Consider the following 16,737-nt stretch of genomic DNA (forward strand, 5'->3'; position numbering starts at 1 on the left):
TGTGCTTGTGTGAAAATGGCTTAAAAGAGTGAGCATGCATGGTGGGATCTGTTATAGTTACATTGGATGATTGCTGTGGGCCATTATTTTGACCTGTTCAGATGGTGCATACAGATGGGCTGTTTCATTAAGAATGATGTCAGAAACTGGATTGGAGGCAGGAGGCTGAATAAAATGTATACAGTACCATCTTGTTTATGTATTTAAACTAGGAAAGTGGAACATTTCAAAAAATGTCTTTATCATTAAAAACTCTGGACCAAAGGCTAGCACAAACCATCCAAACTATCTATGCATCTGAAGGTGAGATTCCATTAATGTTTCTCCACAAATGGTTTTTGTTAATCGTTGCTAATTTGCAAACAGGAAATATTTATTCTCACTTAATAGTCATTGTATTCTTTGTGGTTATTATGACTTTAAATGATACACAGTCATATTGGTTACAGTCTCTGAAAGAGGTATAATAGCTTGCTGGTTTCTCTCACACCTGATAGCGAATTTTTACTTGAACGAAGGAATAATTGAAGAGTTGCAGAAATTTACAGACTTTTATTGGCCTGGAGGACTGTACGCCACTTCACGATTCCTCAAGGGGTCAGGTTTCATGCATCCAGGGTTCACAGTATCAATGCTTGCATTTGTGCAGAGAATGGTCCCTTTTATCCCAGTGCAAGTCTAGTGTTGAGCAAACTAACCAGTGGAACCCTACTGCGGGTCAAACTTTGTGAAAAGTTTTGTTTGGCATGAATTGAAACTGAGCTTTTAAAAAATTTGTACCTAAAACACAGTTCTACTGGTTCAATTTATTCAATGCAGGCCCTGAATACTGGTGTATAACACTGTCCAAGGGTGCCTTCATACGAGCGTGTTTTTGTGCGTATATAGGTGCGCACCTATGTATATGCAAAAACAAGCGTGTATGAAGGTCCATGTATTGCCTTCAATATAAGCCCCTCCCTGAAAAACAAGAATTTTAGTGTAAAAAAAAACAAAAAAATCAAAATACTTATCTGTCCGCCGTTGCCGTGTCCCCGCCAGGGTGAAGGACACATCTGCCGTATGCGGCAGATGTTTCCTTCATCCCCACGAGGAAAAAGAATTCCCTGCTGCACTTGCCACATCTGTGACAGAGGCAGCAAAGGAATTCTTCATTCCTGCGGGGAATAAAGAATTCCCTACCACAGCTGTCACAGATGACAGCTGCGGTATGGCATCCAGCTGCTGGCATCCTCTAATTGTTTTTTCAGGGAAGGGCTTTAAATATAAGCCCTTCACTGAAAAACAAGAAAAAATGGTGATTAAGATAATAAAAAAAGAATACTCATGAATTCATGAATGGGTGAGTGCTGCCTCTGATTGGCTGAGCGCAGGGACCAATCAGAGGCATCTTTCAGCTGTCATTCAATATCTGAGAGCTGCCTCTGATTGGTCACAGCGCTCAGCCAATCAGAGGCAGCCCATTCAGCAGGGGGGGATTTTAAATCCCCGCCTGCTGAATACTACTGAGAGCAGTGCAGGAAGAAGAGCCGTCTGGACGAGGCTGAGCCCGGCAGCTGAAGAAAGGTGAGTATTCTATTTTTTTTATTTTAATCACCATTTTTTCTTGTTTTTAAGGGAAAGGCTTATATTTAAAGCCCTTCCCTGAAAAACAACTACAGGATGCCAGCAGCTGGATCCCCTACCACAGCTGTCATCTGTGACAGCTGTGGTAGGGAATTCTTTATTCCCCACAGAGATGAAGAATTTCTTTGCTGCATCTGTCACAGATGTGGCAGGTGCATCAGGGAATTCTTTTTGCTCATGGGGATGAAGGACATAGCAGCGGCGGACAGGTACATTTTTTTGTGTGTTTTTTTTACACTAAAATTCTTGTTTTTCAGGGAAGAGCTTATATGTAAAGCCCTTTCCTGAAAAACAATTCAGGGGTGCCAGCAGACCATTGCTTTCAATGGAGCCCCTGGCAGCAGCCGCGGCTCCATTGAAGGCAATGCGTGCATTCCCTGTGGTGCACGCATGTCCTATCTTTACAGGCACATGCCTGTACAACATGGACATGTGCACACACCATTTGGCTTTTAGTGAGCTTCTGGTTCGGTTCAAACTAATTTGGGCTGAGCCGAACTTTTTGCAAAAGTTCAGTGAACCGGTAGAAGTAAACTTTTCAAAAGTTCACTCATTAGTATTCAAGTCCACAATTCACACAGTCCATTAAAGGGTTACAACTAGAGATGAGCGAGCGTACTCGGAAAAGCACTACTCGCTCGAGTAATTTGCTTTATCCGAGTATCGCTGTGCTCGTCCCTGAAGATTCGGGTGCCGGCACGGAGCGGGGAGCTGCGGGGGAGAGCGGGGAGGAACGGAGGGGAGATCTTTCTCTCCCTCTCTCCCGTCCGCTCTCCCCTGCTCCCCGGTGCGACTCACCTGTCAGCCGCAGCGGCACCCGAATCTTCAGGGACGAGCACAGCAATACTCGGATAAAGCAAATTACTCGAGCGAGTAGTGCTTTTCCGAGTACGCTCGCTCATCTCTAGTTACAACCTCTTTACTATTACGACTTCAACTTAAATTTCGTATATTAGTATAAAGTTCAATTTGACAGTAATTTCTATTTACTTCTCTTTGAATTCAGGTGACTCTTGTAGTAATCCTTACTTGCAGGAGCATGATATTTATAGACACTAATCAAATAGCAGGAACTCGGTGATGTGGTCACCTGTAGATACGTTCCCTGGCTTCCTCCTTTCATTGAACAGTTTCTCTCTGTCTGAATCTGTAATGAGCCTTAAACCTCTTGAGGACACGGCTATTTTTCATTTTTTCCTTTATTACCGTTTTCCTATTTCTCCATAACAAACATGTTGGCTGTCTGTGATTTTTGAAAAAGTCGTCCAGAAAAAAATCAAAATTCAGATTGGCAAGCTTGACCGCTGCCAAGATAAGCTGCGCCATACAGATTCCATGCCGATTCGGATAAGCCTCATGAGTTACATACTGCTGACATGGGTTTAGAAGTATTATAAAAAATATGAAAAATTAATTTCTGGTAATCCGATCCCCATTTTATTGGCGCACATTAAAACGTTTCATATATTTGTTACTCTTAATACATTTTTTTCAATGATTATCCTTTTTTGATACACAGAGTAAATTAACAAATTACGACAGTTCAGCTTTATCCATTTCTTTATGAAACAGCTAGAAATCCAGAAGATGCCTTGACAGTTGGCCTACAGAGGATGCTGCATCCCATCTTCCAGGTCTTCTTTGTTGGTACAAATACTTTCCTATAAATGTTTGATAGACCAATTTAGTCAATTTTAGTCAGTGCAAGATAATGAATAGAGATGAGCGAGCACGATCGGTTAAGGCAGATACTCGAGCAAGCATCGCTCTTCTCGGGTATCTGCATACTCGTCCTAGCAAATGCAGGGGGGGTGACAGGGGGCAGCAGGGGGAAGCAGGGGTGAGCGGGGAGGAGAGTGAGAGAGATTTCTCCCTCTCTCTCTCTCCCCGCCGCTCACCCCCGCTGACCCCCGCCGCCCCCCCCCCTCTCCCCCCCGCATTTGCTTGGATGAGTATGCAGATACTCGAGAAGAGCGATGCTTGCTCGAGTATCTGTCTTAACCGAGCGTGCTCGCTCATCTCTAATAATGAATTACTTAAGCACAAACAGTTCTTGGTGTCCTTCTCCAGTCCTTGTATTACCTAACCATTCATAACAAACCTAAAGCTGGTCGTTTCCAACAGATTAATGTTGGAGAAGCTGCCAATTTTGGTGTGATTGGCTGACCATTTAATGTGCATGGGGGTCTCCTGACTTCACTGGTGGCAGATGCTGGAGAACAGAAGGATCAGGCAGTTGCATTTCAGCATGGGTTGATAAGCCACTACCAGAGATGTCTGAAAGCAGCTTAGGCCCCATTTACACAGGACGATTATCGCTCAAAATTCGCTTAAACTATATCTTTTGAGCGACATCGTTGCATGTAAATGCTACCATCATTTGCTTTTCGCCGATCGATGATTTTTAGTTGAGTTTGTCGGAAAGCTGATAGCAGAGACCACAGGCAGTGATTCTCCACTGGAGCGCTGATAACATTGTATTCAGCTGCAGTCCCGTGGGAGAACAATGGGGCTGTATGCAGAGAACAGACCATCTGCTGTTTTCTGCATACAGCTCAGGGAGGCTCATTTACATGCAAATGAAGCTAATAAGCTGCTGATCACTCAAACTGTCAATCATCCTATCTTTTGAACGAATTTTGAGCGATCATCTTTGCGTGTAAATGGGGCTTCACTCCTCTTTCCCACATGCAGGCTGAGGCCTTGGTCAGACGACTGTTTTTTGCCGCGATTTGCGGATCGCATGACGGATGCGCATCCGCAAATTGCGTGACCGGGCCGACGATTCGTCAAAAAATCTGCAGCTAACAGCGTTTTTGGCGAAACAGGCACGATCAAAGGAGCGCTGTCCACCCATTGAAATTCAATGGAGCCGGCAATACAGCCAGCTCCATTGAAAGCAATGGGCTGCCGGCAAGTGCGGCATGAATTTTCGGGAAGGGCTTAAAAATATAAGCCCTTCCCTGAAAAACATCCAAAAATGTGTAAAAAGAAAAATATATATATATACTCACCTTGTCCCTGCAGCCGGAGTTCAGCCGCGGCCGGCCGGCAGTTCTCCTGAACTGCTCTGTGTAGTATTCAGCAGGTGGGGATTTAAAATCCCCGCCTGCTGAATGGGCTGCCTCTGATTGGTCACAGCCCTCACCAATCAGAGACAGCTCTCACTCACCCATTTATGAATTCATGAATGGGTGAGTGAGTGCTGCCTCTGATTGGCTGAGCGCAGGGACCAATCAGGGGCAGCTCTCAGCTGTCATTCAATAGCTGAGAGCTGCCCCTGATTGGTCCTTGCGCTGAGCCAACCAGAGGCAGCACTCACTCACCCATTCATGAATTCATGAATGGGTGAGTGAGAGCTGCCTCTGATTGGTGAGGGCTGTGACCAATCAGAGGCAGCCCATTCAGCAGGCAGAGATTTTAAATTCCCGCCTGCTGAATACTACACAGAGCAGTTCAGGAGAACTGCCGGCCGGCCGTGGCTGAACTCCGGCTGTAGGGACAAGGTGAGTGTGTGTATGTATGTATGTATGTATGTATGTATGTATGTATGTATGTATATATATATATATATATATATATATATATATATATATATATAATATATTTATTTATTTTTTTAAACACATTTTAGGATGATTTTCAGGGAAGGGCTTATATTTTTAAGCCCTTCCCGAAAATTCATCCCGCGCTCGCCGGCAGCCCATTGCTTTCAATGGAGTCGGCTGTATTGCCGGCTCCATTAAATTCAATGGGCGAACATCGTTCTCCTCTGCCACAGCTGTTACAGCTGTGGCAGAGGAGAATGATCTTTATAGTATATGTTCTCAATGGGGTCGGCGCTGCTACCGCCGGCCCCATTGAGAGCATATATAGAACACAAGGAATCACAGAACGCAGATAGGCGCGATCTGCAATTCCTCGTGTCCTATAATTTATCGGACATCCGCATAAAAAGCGGCCATGCGACCAATCCCATTGCGAAGCAATGGTTCTATATATGCGTAGATCGCATGCGCATCCGCAAATCGCGGCAAAAACCGGTCGTCTGACCGAGGCCTCAGTAAGTAGAGTGTACATTTGTATGAAGGGGCCGGGAGAGCTAGCTGGCAGTCGAATAAGCATTTAGCTGACAGCTATCTAAGATGTATAGCCACAGTAGCCACTATGTTTAAGCCCATAGCAAAGGTTACTTTGGACAATATAATATGGTTTGGGGTTTTACCATGAAGACAGAATGGTTCCCTACCAGGTTCCCTTTTTATCACCCTCGGGCCAATTTCTTCCTTGTTTGCTAACAATTCAGTTTTTCTAGGGAGGGTTAAGCCCCTCTTTCTCCAAGGATACCATAATATATGGTATGTATATCTGCAGTGTGTATATCCTTACATACAATGAGATAAGCAATAAACATTGAGAAGCCCCAAGTTCCAAATAGAGAGGACATTCTAGAGAAACACTACTCCCATGGTCATCAACAGTCAAAGTCATCTTCCTGGAGATACCCAGTATTTGACTTTTTTCCAGATTCATTCTGATCATAGGAAAAAATGTGCACATATGTATATATTATGTATGAACACTAATAGAAAATTATTAGGTTTGCCACGAATGCTGGGTATTCATGCAGACAACTCAGAAATCCATGACGAACTATATTTGTCTGAAGGAGGCATCATTAAATTATGATTACATTAGTACACTCATTGTCCTGTCTGACTTTCATTAGAACCTGATTTTCATGGTAAATGAAGGAAAGGGCACAAGACAACATTTCATTGGTCTCTGGCTAAAATGACTTCATATGTAGAATACTAAAAATAGCTAAAGGACACTTTATCTCAGACATATAAAGTGACCCTCTAATGTTACAAAAGAGAAGAGCAAAAAGCAGGGGGAGCAAAATGAGTTTAACCTTAGTCTACAATCCCATAGCGTCTTTACTAGAGATGAGCGAACGTACTCGTCCGAACTTGATACTCGTTCGAGTATTAGCGTGTTCGAGGTCCTTGGAAAGTTTGAGGAGTCTACCCAGGTGGTGAGCGGCGATGCTGCAATCATTAGCGTCACCATTCCTCTGCTATGCCTCTTGAGAAGTTCCCTGCAAACCATAAAGGCAGACACTTTGCGCTCGGAAACAGAGTCGGGGGAAGACAGTATGTCGCTGGATAGTCAGAGCACCCTCCTGTCTATATCTCAGCGCGGTGAGGAGGAGGAGGAGGAGGAAGATGAGGAGGAGGGGGAAAAGACAGCTTGGCCCACTGGTGAGGGTACACATGCTGCTGGCCTGTCATCCTTTCAGCGTGTATGGCCTGAGGAGAAGGAGGAGGAGGATGATCCTGAAAGTGATCTTCCTAGTGAGGACAGCCATGTGTTGCGTACAGGTACCCTGGCACACATGGCTGACTTCATGTTAGGATGCCTTTCTCGTGACCCTCGCGTTACACGCATTCTGGCCACTACGGATTACTGGGTGTACACACTGCTCGACCCACGGTATAAGGAGAACCTTTCCACTCTCATACCCGAAGAGGAAAGGGGTTCGAGAGTGTTGCTATACCACAGGACCCTGGCGGACAAACTGATGGTAAAATTCCCATACGACAGCGCTAGTGGCCGAAGACGCAGTTCCGATGGCCAGGTAGCAGGGGAGGCGCGGAGATCAGGCAGCATGTACAGCACAGGCAGGGCAACACTCTTTAAGGCCCTTGACTGCTTTATGGCTCCCCAGCAAGACTGTGTCACCGCTCCCCAGTCACGGCTGAGTCGGCGGGAGCACTGTAAAAGGATGGTGAGGGAGTACGTAGCCGATCGCACGACCGTCCTCCGTGACGCCTCTGCCCCCTACAACTACTGGGTGTCGAAGCTGGACATGTGGCCTGAACTCGCGCTGTATGCCCTGGAGGTGCTTGCTTGTCCTGCGGCTAGCGTCTTGGTGGGTGTTTAGTGCGGCTGGGGGAATCATCACAGATAAGCGTACCCGCCTGTCAACCGACAGTGCCGACAGGCTAACACTCATCAAGATGAACAAAGCCTGGATTTCCCCAGACTTCTCTTCTCCACCAGCGGACAGCAGCGATACCTAAGCAATACGTAGGCTGCACCCGCGGATGGAAGCATCGTTCTCTATCACCATCAAAAACGGGGACCTTTTCGCTTCATCAATCTGTGTATAATATTCCTCCTCCTCCGCCTGCTCCTCCTCCTGAAACCTCACATAATCACGCCGAACGGGCAATTTTTCTTAGGCCCACAAGGCTCAATCATATAATTTTTCTAAACAATTTTTATACGTTTCAATGCTCATTAAAGCGTTGAAACTTTCACCTCAACCAATTTTTATTTTAACTGGGCTGCCTCCTGGCCTAGTTACCAATTAAGCCACATTAACCAAAGCGATTAATGGCTTTCACCTGCCCTCTTGGTTGGGCATGGGCAATTTTTCTGAGGTACATTAGTACTGTTGATACACCAATTTTTGGGGGCCCTCGCCTACAGTGTAATCAAATTAATTTTTAGCCCACCTCCATTACAGCTGACGTTACCTCAGCTGTGATGGGCAATGCAATGGGATATTTTTATGTACTGCCGGTGGGTTCCAGGGAGCCACCCATGCTGTGGGTCAACAGGGAGTTGTAAATGCATCTGTGTCCACTTCTAAAGAACCCCAGTCTGACTGGGGCATGCAGTGTGGGCCGAAGCCCACCTGCATTAAACATGACATTATTACCTCAGCTGTGATGGGCAATGCAATGGGATATATTTATGTACTGCCGGTGGCTTCCTGGCACCCACCCATGCTGTGGGTCCACAGGGAGTTGTAACTACATGTGTCCACTTCTAAAGAACCCCAGTCTGACTGGGGCATGCAGTGTGGGCCGAAGCCCACCTGCATTAAACATGACATTATATTACCTCAGCTGTGATGGGCAATGCAATGGGATATTTTTATGTACCGCCGGTGGGTTCCAGGGAGCCACCCATGCTGTGGGTCCACAGGGAGTTTTAAATGCATCTGTGTCCACTTCTAAAGAACCCCAGTCTGACTGGGGCATGCAGTGTGGGCCGAAGCCCACCTGCATTTCATCTGACGTTAGCTCTGCTTTCCAGGGCACTGCAATGGGATATATTTATGTACAGCGGGTGGGTTTCAGGGAGCCACCCATGCTGTGGGTGCACACGGAATTCCCATTGCGGAGTTGGGGATTCCCAGTTGTACCTGCCTGTGACTAGTTATAAAAAAACGCGTTCTGACTGGGGCATGCAGACACCTTGACAGAATGAATAGTGTGTGGCACATAGGTTCCCCATTGCTATGCCCACGTGTGCAGCTCCAGATGGAGGTGGCACAGGATTGGATTTCTCATTGCTTCTGTACAGCATTGTGGGCTATCGCCCCGCCCCTTTTAAAGAGGGTCGCTGCCTAGCCGTGCCAACCCTCTGCAGTGTGTGCCTGCGGTTCCTCTGGCAGACGCACTTATAAATAGACATGAGTGTGGCATGGCATGAGGGCAGCTGAAGGCTGCGCAGGGACAATTTGGTGTGCGCTGTGGACACTGGGTCGTGCAGGGGGGGTTGGGCAGCATGTAACCCAGGAGAAGTGGCAGCGGAGTGTCATGCAGGCAGTGATTGTGCTTTGTTGGAGGTAGTGTGGTGCTTAGCTAAGGTATCCATTGCTAATGAGGGCTTTTCAGAAGTAAAAGTTGTTGGGGGGGGCCCACTCTTGCCGCTATTGTGGCTTAATAGTGGGACCTGGGAACTTGAGATGCAGCCCAACATGTAGCCCCTCGCCTGCCCTATCCGTTGCTGTGTCGTTCCCATCACTTTCTTGAATTGCCCAGATTTTCACAAACGAAAACCTTAGCGAGCATCGGCGATATACAAAAATGCTCGGGTCGCCCATTGACTTCAATGGGGTTCGTTACTCGAAACGAACCCTCGAGCATCGCGAAAAGTTCGTCTCGAGTAACGAGCACCCGAGCATTTTGGTGCTCGCTCATCTCTAGTCTTTACCCCAGTTCAGGTACACCATCTGGATCGCTGAAAATGTCATCCAGATTGAACCTTGGGGAGCTCCATAGACTGCTATTCGTAAAACAGAGATCAAAGCTGTAAACTTTGTTCTCCACTTCAACAACTTTCCATTCAGTTCCAGCATTTTGGCTGGACAGAATAGTGTAGTCAACTAGCCCTGAAACACAACCCCAGAATGGAGGTGAAGACGCCATGTGAATGTAGCCTTAGTTAAGTTTCATTATATTATGTATTTTCTGTTGCCGATGGATGACGGGTTTACCCACTGTTCATTATTAAGACATTGATATCATCTCATGCTGCAGGCTATCTGAATATAACTACATTGCTCTACATGTGGGATCAGTATATCTTGGGACTCGATGAGCCAGAGTTTAACTGTCTACCAGCTTTTGGTTTAGCATTCCTCATATTACTCCAAAGACATCTCAGTGGCTCAACCACAGTAAGTATTGAATAATATTGATATGTATGAATAGCCATATATGCCGTCAGTCCCCAGGTCTATTGTCTTAGATTATATCTGTGAGGTCAAATCTGTAGGAAAATATTCATGAGAATTTTAATACTGTGTTTCTCTTCCTTTAGCAAAGCGACATGCAAGATGTACTAAAGACAGCAGGGGTGACTTTATCTGTTCCGGAATTCCAGACTGTAATAAACAAGCACTTTTATCAAGATCTCTACACTTCGTTGAACAAGGGAGGCCGGAATCAGTTTCCAGTTCATGATCCAACTCAAGGTCTGTGAAAGATATCCTGGTAAAGGGTGGCTTCACACGAGCGTGTTTTTGTGCGTGCATACGCGCGCACAAAAACATGCGTCTATTAGAACCAATGCATTCCCTATGGTGTGTTCACATATCCATGTTTTACAGGCGTGCGCCTGCAAAGATAGGACATGCATGCACCATAGGGAATGCACGCATTGTCTTCAATGGAGCCGTGGCTTACATATAAGCCGTTCCCTGAAAAACAAGAATTTTACTGTAAAAATAAATATATAAAAATATACTTACCTGTCCGCCAATGCCATGTCCCCCGCGAGGATGAAGAACACATCTGCCACATGCGGCAGATGTTTTCTTAATCCCCGCTGGGAATAAAGAATTCCCTGCTGCATCTGTCACATCTGTGGGGGGTGCCAGCAGCTGGATCCTCTACCGCAGTTGTCATCTGTGACAGCTGTGGTAGGGAATTCTTTATTCCCCGCAGGGATGAAGAATTCCTTTGCTGCATCTGTCTCAGTTTACCTGCTGTTGTCTGGCTCCTGTCTTCAGTGTATTCCCATCTTTTATTTATTGCTAGTTACTGTTTGTCCCCGGTTTGTGTACTCTTGTTCCCCTCTGACTCTGGACCTGGCTTTGTGCAAGTAGTGAGGTTGTCCCCTTTGAGAGGCTAAAACTCCAAAACAGCTGCCTGTGTATGGAATTCTGTCTTGGTTTTCAATTCCCAGTCATTGTTATAAGGCTTGTCTAAAGAGTCTGACATTGACTTGCAGGAATGCTGCCTTCCAATAGGTGGCACTGTAGAGGTATTGTTCCATCTGCCCGATTTGCATATTTTTCGGAGCATGAATGGCCTTATAAGACTCCTCACTCAGAAGGCGAGTGAGGAGAAGCGATACCCTTCCCGACCCATATCTGCTGCTGCACATGCACAGTCTGCAGCCTCTCCTGTGAACCTCTGTGGCTCTCCAATATCTTGATCCCAATTTATTTAACTAGAGCTTTTGAAACTTATGACCTGGCCACATCTCTATCTGTGCCAAGTGGGCAAGGTATCATGGGGCATGTGTTCAGCAGAGGTACTCCTGCGGACAGTAATTTTTTTCAATTATGATGGTGGACATAAGCAGGACTATTTTTAAAAAAAAGTATATTAGGGCACATTGGAAGAAAATAGGCTAACAAAATTATACTATGGGCTACTCACTAATGGCTAAAACTTTTCAGCTGACATTTTGAAATTTTCTAAAATAACTTCTAATATGATGGCATTTGTATTTTTAAGCTACGCCACATTGGAGTTACGTTACCAAAATGACAACGTACCCAAGAACAAGACCACAAGATAGAAGACAAGCAAGGTACATTTTTAAAATTAAGTTTCAAACAAATGAAATCCTCTCTGTAAGATTAAATGTTTCCATTAGAATGAGCTTGATACAAAAAAAAGCCATAAGAGCTGAAAATAACATGATCTTCAGACGTGTTATCAGGAGACACAATAATATCTCAGGCAAAGGACAAGGAGAATGCACCATAAGTCTTCCTATTAGTCATATAAATGTCAGCGCTGTTGACTTAATGTCTCTCACTATTTGTATAATGGCAGAGAAGAACGGGAAAACTTAAAAATGCAGATGGCTGAAAAAGAACGGAGAGAAGAACAGAAGCGACGTCAGCAAGAAGAAGAGCAAAAGAGGTGAAAAATGCACTTTCTTACAAATATATTTACATAAAATCCTTATTCTGTATAACATGGATGCGATAAAAACTATAATTTCACAAATATATTTTATAAAACAGATTTTACATAAAATTACATTACATATGTGATATTAGAAATGTAATTTTCAGATTTAATTGGCTGTCCCACGAAAACCATTTATCCCCTATCGATAGCATAGGAGATTACTAGCTGATCGATGAGGTTCGACTGCCTCATACATCCAGGGAACAGGAGTCCCAAAGTTCCCTGGATGAATAGAGTGGCGGTTGAGCATGTGAACCATCGGCCCATTCATTTCAATGGGAGTACCAGAGAAAACTGAGCACTTGAACTAATTTTGAACTAACCTTTTTGTGCATATGGTATGTGTAATATAGGCAACAGGAAGAAAGACTCAATCGAATTCTGGCAGAAACTAGAAGAAAATATGAAGAGGATAAAGCTGCTCTTGAAAATCATCTTAAGCAGGTTTGGAAGACAAAACTGAAATGTGTGCAATTACAACATATTTTTTTCTGAATTTGAAGCTTTTGGATGAACTAAGTTATTCGCCTTCAAATTGCCTTGGAATAAACCTTCTTGTTCTATGACAGGCTAAAACTGGGTTACAGCTAAGACTCTTGTCACACAGCGTTTTTCTGTACACTAGGGGTTTCCGTCTCAGAATTCCTTTTAATCATCAAAAAGGGTGTTGAATGGAACCAGAGGCTATAATGTGTCACCGGAGATCACTTTGTTCTTCATTTGACATGGTTTCTGTTGCTTTACATCATTCTGGAAGGAGAGAAAAGTGTAGCTGACCAAAGCGGTCTCTGTTTGACATATTAAAACCTACCGGTCCGTCCCGCATTCTGCCTGAATATCGTTTTTGGCACAGAAAATAGAATAATGACGTGTATCACTCGGCAAAGCAATGTTATCATTAGGCAAGCAGATGTGTCAATGCCCACCATACCCTCAATCAGTAAGCTATCTGCCTGTTTATGACCAGCTTATTAATTTAAGGGCTCAAGAACTCATAGGCCTTGCATGTGCTGCCATACGGTGCCTCTGTTAGTACTGTTTGTAGTCAGATAGCGTCACTAGGAGCTGCTGGGCCCGAATGCAAAATCTGTAGCAAGTGTAGCAGCACGGAGGTTAATGAGTACGCCTAATGGTCACTTTTACTTCTTTGTTAGTTTATTCTTATAAGTTTTAGCAGAACATAAACGACTGGGTCTCCAAAGAAATGATAAAGTTTGCAAAAGTCCTTTCAATTTAACCCTCCGCAGTCCACAGGAGGAGCAATATCAGCTTGCTTCAGCACAGCACTTTATACAAGTAAATCAACTTAAAAGTCCTTTTTCATTAGTTTCAATAAACAGTCTAACTGTGGTTCTCATCCACTCTCCAGGGCAGCTTCATACAGTTGTCTTCAGGACTCACTCTGTTTTCCCTCAGGAAGGCTTCACCCCAACCTTCCTGAGGCACACGAACAGTCTTTTTGCACGTCCAGGTCTCTCTCCAGACCTCAATCCCAGGGCCAGAGCTCCCAAGCGTCCCGCCGGAACAACGGAGCTCTCCGCCTGGTCACAGCATCTCTCTCTGTTTACAACAGGAGTCAGGTTAACCAGAAGTCTGGTCACAACACAAGTCTGGTTCTCCCAGACACACAAACCTCCTCCTTAGTTCCACCTGTACCTTTACATAGCTTGCTGGTTCAGGTGGAAGATCTGGCCTGGAGTAATATTGGACCGATCTACATCACAGAAGCTAACAACCTCTGTGACATACAGCTTCATTCCATACCATACCTATGGGGTGTTTTTCCTCTTGTCTCAGGCACCAGACTGACTGTCTGTTGCCTCCTACAGGCCACTCTTTGCAGTGCACCCCTACACAAGGCATCCAACTATAATGATACATTTATAGTACTAGTCTCCCCATATGGAGCATAGACACCTTATGGGAGCCCTAAGGCTGTAACCGCACCATTTGTATCCCCAATAGTTACGCCTCTGTAGGTAGGGAAGAGTAGATCTATACTATATATGCCAATTCTAACTGAATCCACAAGAAATAAAACATTGTGTTTACATCTATGTAAAATCTATGGCACCCAGAGGTACAGTATGGGCCTACAGAATTATATAGGCAATGTATTACAGATCAGTACCACGTGGATCATATATATGAGCCTTTAGAAGATCTCCTTCTACACTTTTGCAGTTTCTCCTTCAGTACTACTCTCACTTTTTAGTATGCATTAATTCATTAATTCAATTAATAGGACAATGGAGTATTCTTTCTCATACATTCCTGATACATTACGCTTCTTCTTTTAAAACAGAACCAAATGGATTGGACAACTAATATACAAAATAGATCAGTGTTTTCTCTCCAATTCCTAATAGAGTCCTGCTGTTTAGTCATACTCGCTGGATACAGAAGTGTTATGTCACTGTCTGAAGAGTGTTTACTGTTAACACAATTGAAGATCATAAATGTATGCTTGCAGGAGGCACCAAGTCCAAAAGTAATAGCACAGTATCGTATGTCTATGGCTAATGTACTACAGAGAGTGATTATACACTTTTTTTTACCTAATTAGCACTCCTGTGTAACCAGCTGGTTAAAACTACCCTCTGGTCATGGCAAAGGTGTTGCTTGAAGCTTTTGGGCCCCAATGCAAAACCTATAACAGGGCACCCAATGCTTTATTCATAATACTGGGCTCCCTTTATGGAGAAGAGAGGCCTTATGGGCCCCCTAAGGCTCATGGGCCTGGGTGCAACCGCATCCCCTGTATCCCCTATAGTTATGCCCCTGGGTCCTGGACAAACCAAGATAGATTGTAGTCTAAGACACTACATTCTGCTCTAATTGGCCAGCAATTCTCACATGAGCGGAATGCCAATCAAAGTAGCATGCAATATCTTAGAATACTGATGCACTACCAAAGTACAGTGTGCATCATGTACTCAGTGAATTGGTGTGACTATCTTGGTTTGTCCATGATGGAGGGTCACTTGCACAAGCTGGCTACACAGGGTTTGTATGGATTGTCCCATTATTACATATTGTGAGAATATAAAAAGTTGGTTTTATAATATTATAACTTTCCTCTTTGTAGCTCAATATGACAAAAGAATAGACAGTTGATTGCACTAATCTAATTATGAGCTAAATTGCTAGATATCTACAGGGGCTATTTAATGCAAGAGGCAGTGCAAGTGGTCACTTTATAACCAAACATACCTCTACATAAGGCAACAGCCAGGCACAATAGTTGTTCAGAGATTAAAGGCGAAGTGCGCCTTCAGTCCGCCCACCTCCATTCACTTCAAACAGGTAGTTGTTGTTAAAAGAACGACTCCTGTTTACATGGGCCACTAGTCACTTGGTTTTTAGGTGAACTAAAAACCATGCAAATCCACCAAGTGAGCAATATCTCTTTCAGTGCCCTGTTGGGTCCGGTGTGTATATGGTATAGCTATAGCCCAAATTGCTGTTTCCAGTGATTATTCGAGTAATAATTGCCTTATGAAAAGGTACCTTAACATGGCATGACCACATCCTAATCAAAATAATAAAGACCACCTGTTCATCCGTCTGTACATGAGTGAGTTACACTCTCCGCCTCTGATCACATGACGGTGGCATCATCACAGCTCCTTCATCCTGAGTGAGTGACATGATTTGCCCCTAATCCCATGATGGTGACGTCATCACAGGTTCTTCATCCCGAGTGAGGTACATGCTCTGCCCCTGATCACATGATGGTGACGTCATCACAGGTTCAGTAAGCACACAGCTACTGTCAGGCTAGGTGTTTGTTCATATTCCATAGCAACTGAGGCCGTGGAGGTTTATAGGGGATGGAATACTAATGAACACCTACAGCAGCCATGTGCTTACAGAACCTGTGATGATGTTATCGTCATGTGATCAGTCACTTGTGTGGGAGGAGTCTGGGAACACATGACCAGGGGGTGATCAATGTATGCAGGACTCTGCTGTGCTGCTTTTGATCCCTATTGTATGAAGAATGTATGAAGCAGAGCTGTATGTGATGTACATGTAGCAGTGCTGTGTGATGTGCATGTAGCAGAGCTGTGTGTGTGACATGCATGTAGTAGAGCTGTGTGGCCACCATGGTATTATGTATTTTCTAGTTATCAGTATATGAGCTGCATGAATTTGTGCTTAAGCAATGATCAATACACATATGATATATGGTTACATATTTATGTTATATGTGTAATGGGAAAATATTCTAATTGTCCTATAAGCTATTGTATCATAAGAGAACATTATACATGAATCATTTGCATCAGTTATTTGTTATGTTTTAAACCAGGAACAACAGCACAGCTACGAAATAGAGAAAAGGGCGGCGCAGCAAATAAATGAATTACAAGGAGAGATCAGGCGGCTACAGCAAAGGAGGGTAAAGATCAATATTTATCTCATTTTCCACTACTCTAAATTTAATGAAACAGAAAAGAAGATTTTCTGCCTTATTTTGCCGCAGTGTTTCTGTTATTACAAGATGTAGGTAATGTCTAAGTTGCAAGCTCATGGATAGGGTCCATTGCACAACAAATGCAGGCTGGACATACTGTACAGTACAGCATTATACTAT

General features: G+C 44.2%; 1 protein-coding gene across 3 annotated transcripts in view; it reads left to right on the forward strand.

Annotated features, from left to right (window-relative positions):
• Nucleotides 1–16,737, forward strand: part of LOC136625369 (uncharacterized) — a 58,244-nt gene that overhangs the window by 17,424 nt on the left and 24,083 nt on the right. For all 3 annotated transcript variants that reach the window (XR_010792539.1, XM_066599499.1, XM_066599500.1), the window contains exons 7-14: nt 213–303; nt 3,199–3,273; nt 9,966–10,105; nt 10,249–10,402; nt 11,673–11,748; nt 11,997–12,086; nt 12,491–12,581; nt 16,453–16,542. Coding sequence is in view for 2 of the 3 variants with exons in the window: in XM_066599499.1 (XP_066455596.1) it covers nt 213–303; nt 3,199–3,273; nt 9,966–10,105; nt 10,249–10,402; nt 11,673–11,748; nt 11,997–12,086; nt 12,491–12,581; nt 16,453–16,542 (807 nt within the window). In the remaining variant the exon portion in view is untranslated. The remainder of the gene's footprint in view (nt 1–212; nt 304–3,198; nt 3,274–9,965; nt 10,106–10,248; nt 10,403–11,672; nt 11,749–11,996; nt 12,087–12,490; nt 12,582–16,452; nt 16,543–16,737) is intronic.

The sequence above is a fragment of the Eleutherodactylus coqui genome, chromosome 4, assembly GCF_035609145.1.
Source record: "Eleutherodactylus coqui strain aEleCoq1 chromosome 4, aEleCoq1.hap1, whole genome shotgun sequence".
Classification (NCBI taxonomy): domain Eukaryota; kingdom Metazoa; phylum Chordata; class Amphibia; order Anura; family Eleutherodactylidae; genus Eleutherodactylus; species Eleutherodactylus coqui.